General features: G+C 40.4%; 1 protein-coding gene across 1 annotated transcript in view; it reads left to right on the forward strand.

Moving 5' to 3' along the window:
- The window catches only part of SPRTN (SprT-like N-terminal domain), a 317,435-nt gene extending 303,921 nt beyond the window's left edge, over positions 1–13,514 (forward strand). Inside the window, exon 5 of the mRNA XM_085611947.1 lies at positions 12,225–13,514. Coding sequence (XP_085468073.1) covers positions 12,225–13,186 — 962 coding nt within the window. The 3' untranslated portion in view covers positions 13,187–13,514. The remainder of the gene's footprint in view (positions 1–12,224) is intronic.
- The last annotated feature ends 2,406 nt before the right edge of the window (positions 13,515–15,920 follow it).

A 15,920-nucleotide genomic window follows, 5' to 3' on the forward strand; every position in this document is an offset into this window, starting at 1 on the left:
CTCAGGCACTCACCAGACGTAGGCTCCTCGTGTGCAGCCTCGGGCGTCTGGCGAAGGGCACGCAAGGCAGCTCATGCCACAGAGTCCCGGACACCCTCGGGGCCAGTCACGCCCAGCTCAGTCAGGCAGCTCATTTGGAGCGCGGGCGTGTCCAGGAACCACCACGCTGTCGGTCTCTCCCAGAGCCCCAGCTTCAGGGGGCCCAAGTGTCTGAAACTTCCCCGCAGCGGCCGAGACTCCACCTCTATCCGCGAGGAGCTCCGATAAGGAGTCGCAAACCAGACGCCACATCACCGGGAGTTACATCAGAGCAGAAGACACCTGCACTGGCCCAGGCAGTTGAGCTCTCTACAGCCTGCTAGAGTGCAGGGAATCAGCACCTAGGCCCCATCGCCATCTTGCATGGGCCGCTGGTCCGATCCCGGCCGGGCTGCCCTTCCGATCAGCAGGCGACGTCGCAGCTCGTCAGGACACTCGCTTCCAGCCCAGGAGCGTATCACGAGGTACTTTTAAAGGCAGCGATGCACAAGGATGGCTGAGCGGATAACGGAGGGGTCCGGAGCACTCTTAGATTGCGACTGCCATCTTCACGCCTTAAGCCACACCCAGCTTTTTATATTTTTAAGACCTAGTAGAAAAAAAAGTTGAAAATATTAAAGTCAATAGGGGATGAGCATTGTATACAGTGGTTCTGTGATGTAGGGTGTGCTCCTGCAGGGCTCGATTCTGTTACACATTTAAAACATAATAATAAAATCTATATTTTTCACAATACGGAGAACCAACAAGACCTTCACTGGCCAGATACAACGTAAAGACTGTTGCTATAATTGGTCAGCAGACCTGCCAAGTACCATGCATCAGGGGTTAGTATAACACATTTTTGTGCTGGTGTTCACATCATCACACTAAAATGCTAGTCACTCATTTATAGCACCCTAGAGACCACCCAAAAGCAGGCTGGAATGCATTTAAGCAGCGAGCGTGCTGTGCTGCTGCGAGTTTTGCCGCATTACTTTTACTTGCATTCTCTACATTCTTATACACCAACTACATCTGCTAGCTAACATTGAATGATCACTGACGTCCACCAAGGCATTTCATAAATTCAGCTCGACAGCACCAGCCGGTAAACATCAAGGTTTAAGTCAATGAGAATCCAGCTTGGCTCAAATTGCAGTCAGTAAAGTGAGGGCTTGTGCCTAAAAACTGGCTGCTGTAGTTTGACAAACACTAAAAAAGGAATTAATATAGCATTAGCTGTACAGACCATGACGGCCATCTCGGACTAGTGTTCCAAAGTACAGAGGTACCCTCCTCCAACCAAAAAAACATAGACTGTAATACAAATTCACCAGTTTTTTTTCTCTCGAGAGTGGCATAATGTAAAAGATGCGTGCAGATTTGGTAATATTTTTAATAAACAATGTGGTTCTACCCAATAGTGAAATGAAAATTAATTTTTATATATTTTTTTGCTTTTTAAATAGTGAATAATAAAGCAGTGCCTCATGAGATGTCATGAAAGGCACTAAGTGTTTTTAAAATACCCCTCACACACTATGAATTCCATGGTGTCATGCTTCATCATAGGGGTCTTCCCGTCCCTCTACGGGGCGGGGCGTGCTACGACCAATAAGTATATGGGAGCACTGTTGTTCGGTGAAGGAATTGACTATGTGTAGACTGTGTTAAGTGATAGTGAGTGTGGTAGGGTTAGTGAGTGAATACAAAAATTAAAAATCCTCTGACTAGTTGAAAAAACAAACTTTATTCAATTCCCTAGCTGAGAATGTTAAAAAATGGGGTTACGTAGGGGGTGTATATCAATTAAATACTCCCTACTGGGTCAACATGTTTCGTAAGCAGTCCCCACTGCTTTACTCATCAGGACCTAAATATGTCCCTACTACACTCAAAATTTAATTGAATTGTATGCCTATTCGCTTGAATTCAAGACCTCCAAGAATAGTGGAAGGTGATTAAAGGTACATTGACCTTTATTAGTTAGAAATAGCGCTTCTTCGATATCTGAAAAGATAAAAGCATAAATGAAAAACAACCCGAGAGTTGTTCATGTAAACACATCTCCATACTGTGGAATTGTACTAGCTGGAAAAAAGGTGATATATTTTTCTGTTGCTATAAAAAAATAGTCCGCATTCCACGGAATTTACTGGCTTATTGATTGACCAGCACATGCGCTCACACATTTGCATTCCTACTTATTCCTTTAGAAAAGAGCGTGATATATTTTTCTGTAACTGAATGCTGGGTTTATTAGGCCAACAAATTTGTGAAAGACCAGTTCGCAATATGCGAAATATACTCGCTTTTCAATATAAAATTGCCAACACACACATTCATACACATACTTTCTTCGAAGCTCATCGTTTTTGTATGCGCATGATAATCGCCATCTGAATCAACTGCTTTGTAAAGGTACGGTCATTTTGCAATGTGGTAGCATATACGAAACGGTATATGGACATGCCAACACCTTTGCTATACTACAAAAACCTGTGGTTATGTGATATATTATAGAAAAACAACTTGTTACGTGTGGTACATTTACGTAACAGGAATTGAATACATACTTCGTTTGGAATGATTATCTGACTTCTTGAGCTCGCATCGGGGAAGGGGGGAGGCCTTATACCAATCACTGTGGGTGAGGTGAAAAACATTTAGAAAAAAGTGATTGCCGATAACGTCATGTTATTGTTACTTTCGCTGAAAAAGAAGGGGGCGTCTCATTCGGAGCCTTCTTTAAAGACTTAGGCTGGTCGTACTTACATTTTGGAAAGTTTCTCCTCACCTCAGCTTACCGCCGTGCTGCTCTGTTAAGCTCCCGCTTGGTACTGAGGTTTTCACAAGCGTGTTGCCGGAAGCGGCGTGTCAAAAACAAAAAAGAACTGGTGCGCGTTCTTTTTACAAGATGGCTACTTGTTTTGTCCATCTCAGGATTGTTGTTTTCTAAAATATACTCACTTCCTGGAATGTCTCTGTTATTCATACCAATGTGAAAAAAACCGGTAAAACGGGACTGAATTTATCAAAAGAAGTTAAGAAATCTCTACCAAAAGTTTAGGATGTCGCTTTACTCACACTTGGGGGAAGAAGCTGAAAAATGTTTTAGATTTTAAAACGATAAAGTTTTATTCGAGTTATCTATTGGCAAAAAAGGGGGCTACGTGTTCTTTTACAATAGTACGTGTTTTTTCAACTTGGATTGTCTCTGTTAGTTGGCTGGATCAGCAAAAAAGGGGGGGGGGGGAGGACCTGGTTTTCATGGGACAAAAAACGTAATGTGAAAGAGACCAATCAATTTTCAGGAGGTAGTTTATGAAAAAATACGAAAAAATACTAAAGGTAATTTTCCCAAGTTTAAATCGTTTTTACAAGGATTTAATTTCCAGCACAATTGTGTGAAACTATCAGATTATTCTTGGTGTAGAATGGATAGTTTTCATATTTTTCATATTGGAAGGGTCATTTCTGGGCCTTAGAAGTCGCGCTGACATTGAGTTCTTTTTACAATTGGCCCCAAGGAATGTCGTCGTTCAATCCTTTAATGTTTGTTTTAAGACGGAACACCCATCTTTGTTCCTTTTCAAGAAGATATTTTTCATTTGGTATTTGTTCAATCACTGTCCAGGTTATGTCATCTGGTTTGTGGCCTAGTTCAAGAAAATGTGATGCCATTTTCGTGGTTCCTTTCTTGCATTTGATGTTGCTCTTGTGTTCACCAATCCTTATTTTTACTGGTCTGGTCGTCATGCCTATGTATTCAAGCAGACATGGACAGGAAATGAGGTACACTACGTTGTTGCTATTGCATCAAGTGAATTTTCTCTGTTCCCATTTCATTCCATTTTGGAAAATGATTTCTTTACTTTTTTTGGTGAGTGGGCACACTTTGCATTTCCCACATGGATGATGTCCATGTATGTTTGCCATTGCTGTTGATTGGTGTGTATACTCGATTTTACGGGGTCTTGTGTATATGATCAGATCTCGAATGCTCTTTCCTCTTCTATGTGAGAAGACTGGTTTCGGTAGATTCAGATCTGCACTGTTCAAGATGCGCCAATGTTTATTGATGATCTTGGTGACCCGATTGGCATTGGTATTATATGTTGTGATACAGAATGGTCTTTTTCCATCAGGTTTTGGATTGGTGGGTTCAAGAAGGCTATCTCTGCAGTTGTTTCGTGCTCTTTTGTAGGCCTTTTCTATGATTCTTTTCGGATATTGTCTTTTCTCGAGTTTTTCAGTAAGATCTTTTGATTGTGTTTTGAAGTCATTGACTTCTGTACAATTCCGTCGGAGTCGTAGGAATTGTCCGTAAGGAAGGTTGTCACGCAAATGTCTAGGGTGAAAACTTTGGTACAAAAGAAGACAATTCTTTGATGTGGTTTTGAAATGTGTTGTGGTCATAAGTCGGCCATCCTTTGGTGATATGTTGAGGTCAAGAAATACTAGTTCTTTATTAGAAATGGTGCTGGTGAACTTCAAGAAATCATCTTGGAAATTTAACCACGTGATGAAACTTTTGGCGGTACTTTCGTCACCATCCCAAATGATCAGAATGTCGTCGATATATCTTTTCCAAGTATTGATTTGTTTGAAAAATTGATTACTTTGATGTAAGATCTTGGTGGTCTCGAGATGGTGCACATAGAGACCAGCTATGCTAGGAGCAAATGTGCTCCCCATGCTGGTCCCGTGCTTCTGGAGATAGTGAAAATTTATTTGAATATAACCAAACTCTCTAAGTGCTAAATTGCAGCACTCCATGACGACATTTCTAGGAGTTTGATATTCCCAATCTACATCAAAAAGGACTTCTTCAATGATGTTCAGCGTCTCGGTGTGGGGAAGACTGGTGTACAAACTTTCAACATCACAACTAATTAATAGTTGTTGTTGTGGATCAAAACTAAGGTCTTCTAATAATACCAGCACAGATTTAGTGTCTCTCAGGTAGGTGGATGTTTTTTGCACCATTGGTCTTGGGTATGCATCAGCAAATTTCGAGACCGGTTCTAAAATTGATCCGATTCCTGATACAATAGGACGACCTGGGGGATTTTCCAATTTTTTGTGTATCTTTGGGATGGTATACAGGTATGGTGTTATGGGGGATTGTTGGACTAAAAAATCTCCCTCTTTTTTTGTTATCCATCCATGAGCAAGAGCTTCTTCTACCATATTCATTATTTTGGTCTTTATCTTTTCTGTAGGATCTTGGTTTAAAACCTCATAGTTTCTCCTATCTTGAAGGAGTCGTCTGCATTCCTTGTCATATTGTTCCGTTGTTTGTATGACAATAGCTCCTCCTTTATCAGCAGGTTTTATCACCAAATTGTGGTTGTTACTCAGTTCTCGTATTGCTTGTCTTTCTTCTCTTATGTTTTGAAAGGTTTTATTCGTGGTAGTATCGAGATTTTCCAAATCCTTCATGACTGCCTTTTCAAAGGCAAGTAATTCAATCGGAAGGGTACAATTTGATGGTGTGAAGCTTGAGTTCCGATTTAGGCCTGTATCTCCTTCTTGTATGGAAGAAGTCTCTTTGTCTTTGAAGAAGATTTGTAATTTCAATCTCCTCATGAACTCTTGTATCTCTTTGCATAATAAGAATTTGTCCATATTTGATGTTGGCACAAATCCTAAACCTTTTTCCAAAACTGAAATTTGTTCTGAGGTTAATTGCATATCAGTTAGATTCACGACAACGTTCATTTCTTGCACTTGCTTCTTGCTATCGTTTTAAAATCTGAAACATTTTTCAGCTTCTTCCCCTAAGTGTGAGTAAAGCGACATCCTAAACATTTGGTAGAGATTTCTTAACTTCTTTTGATAAATTCAGTCCCGTTTTACCGTTTTTTTTCACATTGGTATGAATAACAGAGACATTCCAGGAAGTGAGTATATTTTAGAAAACAACAATCCTGAGATGGACAAAACAAGTATCCATCTTGTAAAAAGAACGCGCACCAGCTCTTTTTTGTTTTTGACACGCCGCTTCCGGCAACACGCTTGTGAAAACCTCAGTACCAAGCGGGTGCTTAACAGAGCAGCACGGCGGTAAGCTGAGGTGAGGAGAAACTTTCCAAAATGTAAGTACGACCAGCCAAAGTCTTTAAAGAAGGCACCGAATGAGACGCCCCCTTCTTTTTCAGCGAAAGTAACAATAACATGACGTTATCGGCAATCACTTTTTTCTAAATGTTTTTCACCTCACCCACAGTGATTGGTATAAGGCCTCCCCCTTCCCCGATGCGAACTCAAGAAGTCGGATAATCATTCCAAACGAAGTATGTATTCAATTCCTATTACGTAAATATACCACACGTAACAAGTTGTTTTTCTATAATATATCACATAACCACAGGTTTTTGTATTATAGCAAAGATGTTGGCATGTCCATATACCGTTTCGTATATGCTACCACATTGCAAAATGACCGTACATTTACAAAGCAGTTGATTCAGATGGCGATTATCATGCGCATACAAAAACGATGAGCTTCGAAGAAAGTATGTGTATGAATGTGTGTGTTGGCAATTTTAAATTGAAAAGCGAGTATATTTCGCATATTGCGAACTGGTCTTTCACAAATTTGTTGGCCTAATAAACCCAGCATTCAGTTACAGAAAAATATATCACGCTCTTTTCTAAAGGAATAAGTAGGAATGCAAATGTGTGAGCGCATGTGCTGGTCAATCAATAAGCCAGTAAATTCCGTGGAATGCGGACTATTTGATTATAGCAACAGAAAAATATATCACCTTTTTTCCAGCTAGTACAATTCCACAGTATGGAGATGTGTTTACATGAACTCTCGGATTGTTTTTCATTTATGCTTTTATCTTTTCAGATACCGAAGAAGCGCTATTTCTAACTAATAAAGGTCAATGTACCTTTAATCACCTTCCACTATTCTTGGAGGTCTTGAATTCAAGCGAATAGGCATACAATTCAATTAAATTTCGAGTGTAGTAGGGACATATTTAGGTCCTGATGAGTAAAGCAGTGGGGACTGCTTACGAAACATGTTGACCCAGTAGGGAGTATTTAATTGATATACACCCCCTACGTAACCCCATTTTTTAACATTCTCAGCTAGGGAATTGAATAAAGTTTGTTTTTTCCACTAGTCAGAGGATTTTTAATTTTTGTATTCACTCACTAACCCTACCACACTCACTATCACTTAACACATAGTCTACACATAGTCAATTCCTTCACCTAACAACAGTGCTCCCATATACTTATTGGTCGTAGCACGCCCCGCCCCGTAGAGGGACGGGAAGACCCCTATGATGAAGCATGACACCATGGAATTCATAGTGTGTGAGGGGTATTTTAAAAACACTTAGTGCCTTTCATGACATCTCATGAGGCACTGCTTTATTATTCACTATTTGAAAAGCAAAAAAATATATAAAAATAAATTTTCATTTCACTATTGGGTAGAACCACATTGTTTATTAAAAGTCTGACAGGAGGAAGGTTCTACCGAGAATCCTCTTTACTCCCTCTCTTTGTTAATTTTCAGATTTGGTAATAAGCATTACTGTGATTTTTTTTTTTCCTTTGAACCCGGGGCCTCATACATGCAAAGCATGTGCTCCACCACTGAGCTACATCCCCTGGCTCATTACTGTGAATTTTTGAGTTGCCCAAAATACTCCCAATCTGCACTGCCTGAGCCTCTGTTACAGCACCTCATGTGGATGATCCTGGGCCGCCTATAGTGACCGGTGCAGGCATAGGCAGTTAGCAACTTTGTTTTACTTGCTACGCCTGCCACCACTCAGCACTACGGACCAGTCTCTCTGGCGCCTGGTCCGGCACAGACCCTCGCAGTGGAGAGGGGTCGGGCTGGCAGGATGTTTTCCTTGCAGCCAGCAGTGCTGAGGGCCTGCAAAGCCCCAAGATCAGCCAAGAATGAGGAAAGAATGGACTCCTCGTCTGCTCACATATCTGGCTGATTCCGACCCCGGGGTCCTGGCCGTTGTGGAGTCAGCAGACTTGCCTCTGAGCACTTGCAGTGAGTGTTACTAAAGAGAGTTGCAGCAGGAGAAATGCAGAGTAGGGAGTAGTGAGCGCTGCTGCAGCAGTGTACCATGACACACTCTGTGGCGCAAGAACACAGTACTGTCAGCCTCTGGTTTCTAAAGAAGAGCTCAACCAAGAATAGCAACCCGTGGAGGCTGAATCAGGTTGGACAAATCTCTTCCTTACCTTAGCACAGGTCAGTCCATCACTGGATGAGCGCTTTATTTTGCTCACCCCACTGCAGCATTCTATTAATCTAGCAAAAACATGCCGGCTGTGAGGCTTTTGCATTGTTTGAGGAGAACTGGTAGCTGAATGATTAAAATGGTCTTTTAATAATCCTTTTTTTTTTTTTTTTTTACTTTGCCAACCTGGTTTGAAAGGGAGAGATTTTTGTATTGTGCTTGAAAGTCAGGTCTCTTAACAGGCAACTTTTTCTCCTCTTTGTGCCCTTGCATTCAAGTGGTTTTGCAGCCGTGTTTGGAGTATTGCATTGTTCTAAAGGGGGGTCATAATTGATATTAGTCACTTTACAGTGACTTCAGAACTTGATTTTTCTCGTAAGAAAGTGTCACTCAAAGTAGTAGAATGTCACTCAAGACACGGAAATGTCACACATGAGCAATCTGAAAACCTGGCAGCTATGGGTCAGTGTTTGTTTATTAAGTAACTAAAGGCGGTTATATAATTCATCTCCCAAGTAGTACCCCATTTAGGAGTCCTGCACGATTGCTGGGAAAGTTGGTGCTGTTAGTGAAATGACGGTGTGTTTCTCTACAAGCTCCGAGCTCACCAGAGGTGTAGGGGAACGCACAGTGACCATGTAATCTGATTTTACCAGGATACGAACTAAAACTTTCGTTTTGTGGTCCCTGTATTTGTTCAGTCCAGGAACTAGCTATGCCTTTTCAAAACCTAGGATGTAGCACCTTTTAAAAATACCTACGATTTTGCGATCATGTTTATTGTTTTCTTTGTATCAACTCTCCTTCAAGCTACGAAGTGTTTAATTGAAATATTAAGGCAAAATGTATTACTGATTAAAACAAAACGTGCGGCAGAGATCCGAATACCACCTTCCGCCGAAAGGTAAATATGTTCTGAGATCCAGGTAGATTCTTCAACATGATTTTGTGTAAAATCCTCTGGGTTTTTTTTTTTTTTTTTTGTAACGGTTCTGCCTTTTTGCTTTAAGGTCAGGCACCTCTGTAATACTTTTGAAGTTATTTCTTGTATTTCATGTTTTATATTTTCATTACAAAGAAAAATACCCGCTTTTGGTAATTTCCCCTTTCTAGCCCTGACTAACGCATTCAATCCATACCGAAAGAATAATGGCTAGGTGGCATACTCAGAAAGAGGTAGATGCTTGGGTTTAAAAACCTCTCTAGCCTCACCCCCTGTCAACCATTAGCTGTTTTCATTCTGCTTTGTTGCATAATCATAGTACGGGGCAATAAGCCTACAGAGTGTGGTGACGCTTTGATGGAAAATTGCAGAAAGTGGACTCCAATGTGTTCTAAAGATACAGGCTTGGAATGTATATTAGGTAAATCGTGTAACTGGGACATAACATAACAAGCATTGGCATAGCCAATAGGTCTCGCCTTTGAGACCTTATAAGTGTTTAGCTATGCAACAGTTGCATAACTAAATACTTATAAGGTCCCAAAAGCGAGACCTATTGCGCGGCCGTGCGGCCTCAAAAGTGAAAGTGATCGCAATCGTGATCAAACATCAAAGAGGCCGTGCGGCCGCGAAAGTTAAAGTAATCTCGGTAAAGTGCGGCGCGCGCGGCCGCCCACATGCACTGTAGCTCTAGGCTGGCCTGGTAGCATTTTTTGGAGCCCTCTCAATAAGTCTCGCCAGACCAGCGCATGCGCTGGGTCAGGCGAGACCTAAAAACTGCTAATATAATTAATCCAATATGTAACTGCCACTTGGCATAATTCCATTTGTGACACGTCATAACTTGAAAATTGCCCCTCTTGTGCAGCGCGGGTGGTGTCCTTCCTGTCATTCCAGCCCACATGTACACAGTTGCTGATTCCTTTTCTCAAAATTGGCATATTAGGCGGATGGGGGGTTAGTCAGCCTTTGTTGTAGCCCAAGACCCATCACGCCACAATCACCCCCCCCCCCCCCCCCACTCATTTTCTGTGTAGTGGCCATCTCCTAGGGCCTGGCCCACTAGACGTGATGCACAGCCCTACTTGAATCAGTAGCCACTTGTCCCAGTACTTACAACAGTGCTGTCTAAAGCCTGTAAGATTTAGCTTGGAACAGAGAAAAAAACGTTTTACAGGATTGGAGAGCATCAGAGCTTCAGAGAAGCCTGAACGGCTGAGCTTGATTCCTAGAAGAGGTTTTGGTACTCTCACCCAGTTCTGAGCTCTTAACTATTGACCGAATACAGAAGAGGCTTGTTTGCAAATGCCAGGCTACTCGATCCAAGAGGAGAGATTTGAGCCACTGAATTAAAGCATATGGTATAGCCGAGAGCAACGACCTGCATGATGACAGCTTGATGGACAAACAGCCCAAGAGCCATGAGGCCACGAATCAGATTGAAAAGGTTGATCAAGGAGCTGATCCATCACCTTCACACATTAAAAATGGTGAGACAACCCCATCCTTACCTTTATTGTACATGTACAATGCTTGTTCTTACCTCATCTGAAACCCAGTTACACCCCAGAAATGGGTGGTCTTGAACCCCGGGCATGGTGTCACATCCCAATAGATGTAGGAGGCTGCCCTAAATATTGAGCATTGTAATCAATTATGTTTTTGGAATTCTTGATGGGTAAAACAGCAGCCGTGTCTCTCGTTCAGTTGATAAGTGAACCTCCTGTTTCTCATTGTATGTGCCCCAAACTATTAAGTCTGTACAGCATTTTATGGTCCCTCCCCTTGCATCAACATCTAGTGAAACATGACTTACAATCTAGGCACTGTCCCTAATGTAGAGTTAAAGTGGGCAACTAAACTCTAGACTGCAGTTAACTGGACTGTGTCCTGTTTGACACTGGTGATTGGACACCAGGTCTTCGAGAGTCGCCACCAAAAGAATCCATGGGATCACCCAGAAACATTTACATCAATGTGTGATTCTGCTTTTTTTGAGTGGTTGATTTTGGGCTAAGGGTACTTAAATCCTTGTGATAATCCTTTAAAATACTAAAATCACTGCCATAAATTCAGAGGGTAGAACATACAGTAGCAAGAGTAACCACATTGTATCTTATGCTCCGCTGGGCCCAAAATATGAATGCTTACGAACATACCCAACTCAGCCTGAAGTATTCCCTTTGTTGAATTTTGGCCACAGTGCTTGTGTTGACTGTAAATATAACACCTAGCGTGCTAGTTATAAGAACTTGTATGATAATAACATAGGCTCGAGAAGTGCTTGTACCTTCTGTTTGTCTTTTTAGACATATTTTTAGTTGTACTATTGTTACTAATTTTTATTGAAGAGCTTTCCTTGTTAATGTAAAGCACTGGCTTGACATTCAAGTTATTTACTGTTATTTTCTATTTTCCCTTGTGCCCTAAGTCTCTTATCCCGCCACTTCTTAAAGTAATCTTTGACTGCTCTGAGAAAGTCAAGTGATAAGTGCAACAGTATGGAGGCCACGGGACTCCAATGGAAAATGGCCTTGCCCACACAGGATAAGGCCCAATAACCCCACACTGCCCAGGACCCCATGACGTGTTTACACACTTCCCTAAAGTGCTATATTTATACCCTGTAATATTTTTAGAAATGCATTTGGAGTAATATCTTATGATCTGGGTTCTTCGGTCTTATTTTCAGAACATTTCTTGGTAGAAAATTGATCTAAGCGACCTGACAAGACTTACATATGTTCACATTTTCACTGATACCCTCTTTGGTAACTCCTATGATATGTTGAGGTTCTCCCGGAGGCCAACACCCGCTCTAAAAATTATCCGAGCACCACTGATTGGATGATTGGTTTATGAATTGGAATGAAACCTCCTTGCAGGTTCAGCGAAAATGTTCACATTGCATTAGTTCTCTGGTGCTGTGTGTTACATTTCCATAGCATGTGGTGAAAATTAATGAAAAAAGAGTGCTTCTTTTGAAACGGAGTTAACCAATTTATATACGTTTTTCCACTTTGTTTTAGGTAAGCCACATGGCGTTGATATACGAACCATAATTCCTTTTACTGGCAAGGGATATAAACTTGGAGAACAAAGCATGGAATCGCCTTGGGCCAACGTGAGAAGCACTGGCAACATTTTGAAACCTACAATTGAATCTACAAACACTAACGCTGAAAATCCTGTGACATTTTTACAGAATTCTTCCAGCATTCCGAATCATAGACTTTCCAACTGTATTGAAGTGGATGATCAGGAGCTCACTGTTGTCAAAAAGAAAAAAATATCAGTGGCCAACACCAAGGCGTTCAAAAATATAAATGGTTCCCCTGTAAGAATTCTTCCAATTTTTGGCAGTGTGAAAACATCAAACAGTACGCAATGTGCTTCATCACCCAGAAAGGATACGCAAAGTGCTTCGTCAAATATAGAAGATATGCAAAGTACATCTAATACAGCTAAGAGATGTATTTCATTTGAAGTGTCTGAGACCTTTTCGAGTTCTCCTTCAGCTTCTAAGAGCTCCAGTAGCAACCATGTCTTCCCAGTCTTTGGCCGCGTAAAAGGCTCTGGATCATCAAAAGATAGACAGAGTTTTCCATCATCAAGTAGTTCTCAGAAACTGATTTCAAATCATGACACCTCATCTATACTTCCCTCTGAGTCTCAAGGTTCACGTAACAGTGACATTGGAGGCAAACCACACAAACGACCTAGGATAGATAACAGAGATGCCATTGTAGACTTTTTTGCAGTGCCATCAAGTGCTGGTTCCAGTGGATGGGGAAGTACATGTGCAACAAGCAGTCATGGGAATAGCAGTGCAGACATCACTATTTCTTATGTTCAGGCCAATTCTACCAGTAGTCAGAGTGCAAAGGTTAGCTGTCCTATCTGCCATACTCCGGTTTTGGAATCTAAAATTAATGAACATTTGGACTGCTGCCTAACAACGTCTTTCTTACGTGAAGAACCCGTTTTATGATGATTTTTAATAGTATTTTTATTTTTGATTGTAGTTTTAAACAATATACATGTACATGTAATTTAATTACTAATGTAAGGTGTTACCTCGCACTTCATCACCTAGTCCCCAAAATATATTTTTCCTGCATTTTATTATTTCTGCACTAATCCGCCTACTGTTTGGAGTCAGCACATTCTTTGCTATCCGAAGAATCTAAACGGTGTTTGCTGATTGCTCACCGTGGTTGCTGGCATGATTTCATATGTCAATTAGTGCTATCGGCTGGGGATCAACAGTCATCTGATTTCAGGTAGTAGATTCATATTTATGTAGTACACCCCCCCTGGCTATCTGCCTTGGTGCTGTAATTCAATAGACAAGTTCACCAATGCCGCTGCACTGCCCTGTTTTGAAAATAAATAAAGCCTTATGTCTTCCCCATTGCCAAAGATACTCTGGCAGTCCGTGACTCTCATACAAACTGTTTATCATTTTGCCTGAAAAAGGAAATAGCCAAGGAACATCAACGTTCTTGTTTCGGGACTAGGTGGGTTTTGGCAGCACACGTCTCACTCTATTTAGTATTGTGCATCAATGTTGGAAATTTAAAGAACTGCCAAGAAATTATGTTTTTAGGCTGGTTATGATTCATCTGGTGACTTCATGTTACTTAATTGCTCAGGGCAATATTTTAATAATTATGCTTAAAATTAAAGAAACTCTTACTGTAATCAGAAGCTATGTCCTTAAACTGAAAATTCTGGTTTTATTGTATACTTTACCTTGCTTTGCTGTTGTGTGTTAGGCTTACTGACCTGCTATTTGAGCTGATAAATAATTTTTAAATACCCTCATAACCTTTTTTTTTTTTTTCCTGAGAACTCACACCCATTTGTGGCTTTTCTTAGGCTCTGCATAGCTTTTAGGAGTTCTCATTGAAAGCTCATATGGTCGTGTAACTGGTGTCTTGAAGCCTTTCACTGCTTATTGTTTTCTGCAATTAAGGGTGTGTGTCTGTCTCAGGGTGTCTTCCGTCTTCAGGTTATTGAGGTTGCCTGTGTGCTAAGGTAACCCACTTTCTAGAATGGCAAATGTAGAGTCATGTTGTGGACTGCAAAATTGCACGTCTTTGATCATGAAAGTAGTACATTTTCCCTCCACCTCCTACTTTTGGTTGGACCTACAGATCTAAAATGTAGAAGTAGTTACACCAGCACTAATGAAAGACCATTTCTTAAGCCGCACTTCTAGTGCCTGGCTCTTGATATTCGTGCCTTGATGGTAACCATTAAATCGATGGAAAGTGGAGCAAAAAACATTTAAGTCAGCGTCCCGTGAAACGGTCTTCATTCAAGTAATACGAATCACAAAAAGAAAGATAGCGTATTCTTGTCAACGATTTGCCATCATATAAAAATGTGAAAGAATGAAAATTGTGAAGATTTGCTTTATGTAAGTCTGATATTTTTAGAACTTTTGTATCTTTAAAGATCCCTCTGTTGTTTAGTGCTTATTATATTTGAATGCTATTAGGCCAGTAGGAGGCCTTTTATTCATAAAATCAAAAGACAACTTTGGTAGGCTTGTGCAGTTCAAGTTTAACCTGCTTGATTTTCGAAAATGTGGCTTTTGTAATTCTGGGTATGTACAAATAGTTTGTGCTTTTTCCATTGCTGTAGTATGAGAACAGTGGTTCTGCTACCATAGCAGTGTACTCATTCATATGACCCCTGTATTTGGGAAGTCTATACAATGTCTGGAAGATCACAAACACCACATTTTCGTTTGGAAAAATGTTGTATTCTTATATTAAGAATGAATTTTTCTCTTTTATATACAAGTGCTTTACTGCGGTAAACACATACATACACAACAAACAAAGTTAATACTTTACATAGGTGACATACATAAGTGATAGGATTGTGACTGTACACACCACAGAATTACAAACCCTCATACCAACAAAACCATTAACGTTGGTAATGGTCTAGCAACCTTTCCCAACAAGACCCATTAAAGCAACTGAGGTTTTAATAGGGAGCTTTTTGTTGCTATAATCAAACTCGTATATAGGAAATGATGTGTTTTTTGTTGGTATGATGGTTTTAATTCTGTGGTGTGTACAGTCGCTATCCTATCACTTATGTATGTCACCTATGTATAGTATTACCTTTATTGTGTATGTACGTTATGTGTTTACCGCAGTAAAGCACTTGTATATAAAAGAGAAAAATTCATTCTTAATTGATGAATACAGCATTTTTCCAAAAGAAAATGTTTTGTGTTTGTGTTCTTCTAGACATTGGATAGAGGTCCCACATACAGGGATCATATGAATGAGTATACTGCTATGGTAACAGAACCACTGTTCTCGTAATGCATCAATCCCCAGGTTCTGTGCATTACTGGGTTACCCCATTGGGTTTAATGGTTTTACATTGCTGTAGCACAAAGTTTAGGCAACAAGTAATCAATAAGATTGCAAAGTAACACATTTTGAAATATTTTAAAATATATTTCAACATAAAATTATTTTGTACATGTTCAGTTTCATCTTAATAAGTTACTGACAGTGATGAGGAGCCAGTAGTAATACTTTTTCGAAGGAATATATATGAATATTAAAGAAACCCTTGTTTCCATTAATTCTGTTTGAATATTGTCAGACTTGCATCACTAAAATAGCCTATTTTGTTTGTGCTGTTGCAGTTAACCAGAAGTCTGCCAAGACCTCAAAGGATCACATCATTGC

This window comes from Triturus cristatus, chromosome 6 (assembly GCF_964204655.1).
Source record: "Triturus cristatus chromosome 6, aTriCri1.1, whole genome shotgun sequence".
Taxonomy (NCBI): Eukaryota; Metazoa; Chordata; class Amphibia; order Caudata; family Salamandridae; genus Triturus; species Triturus cristatus.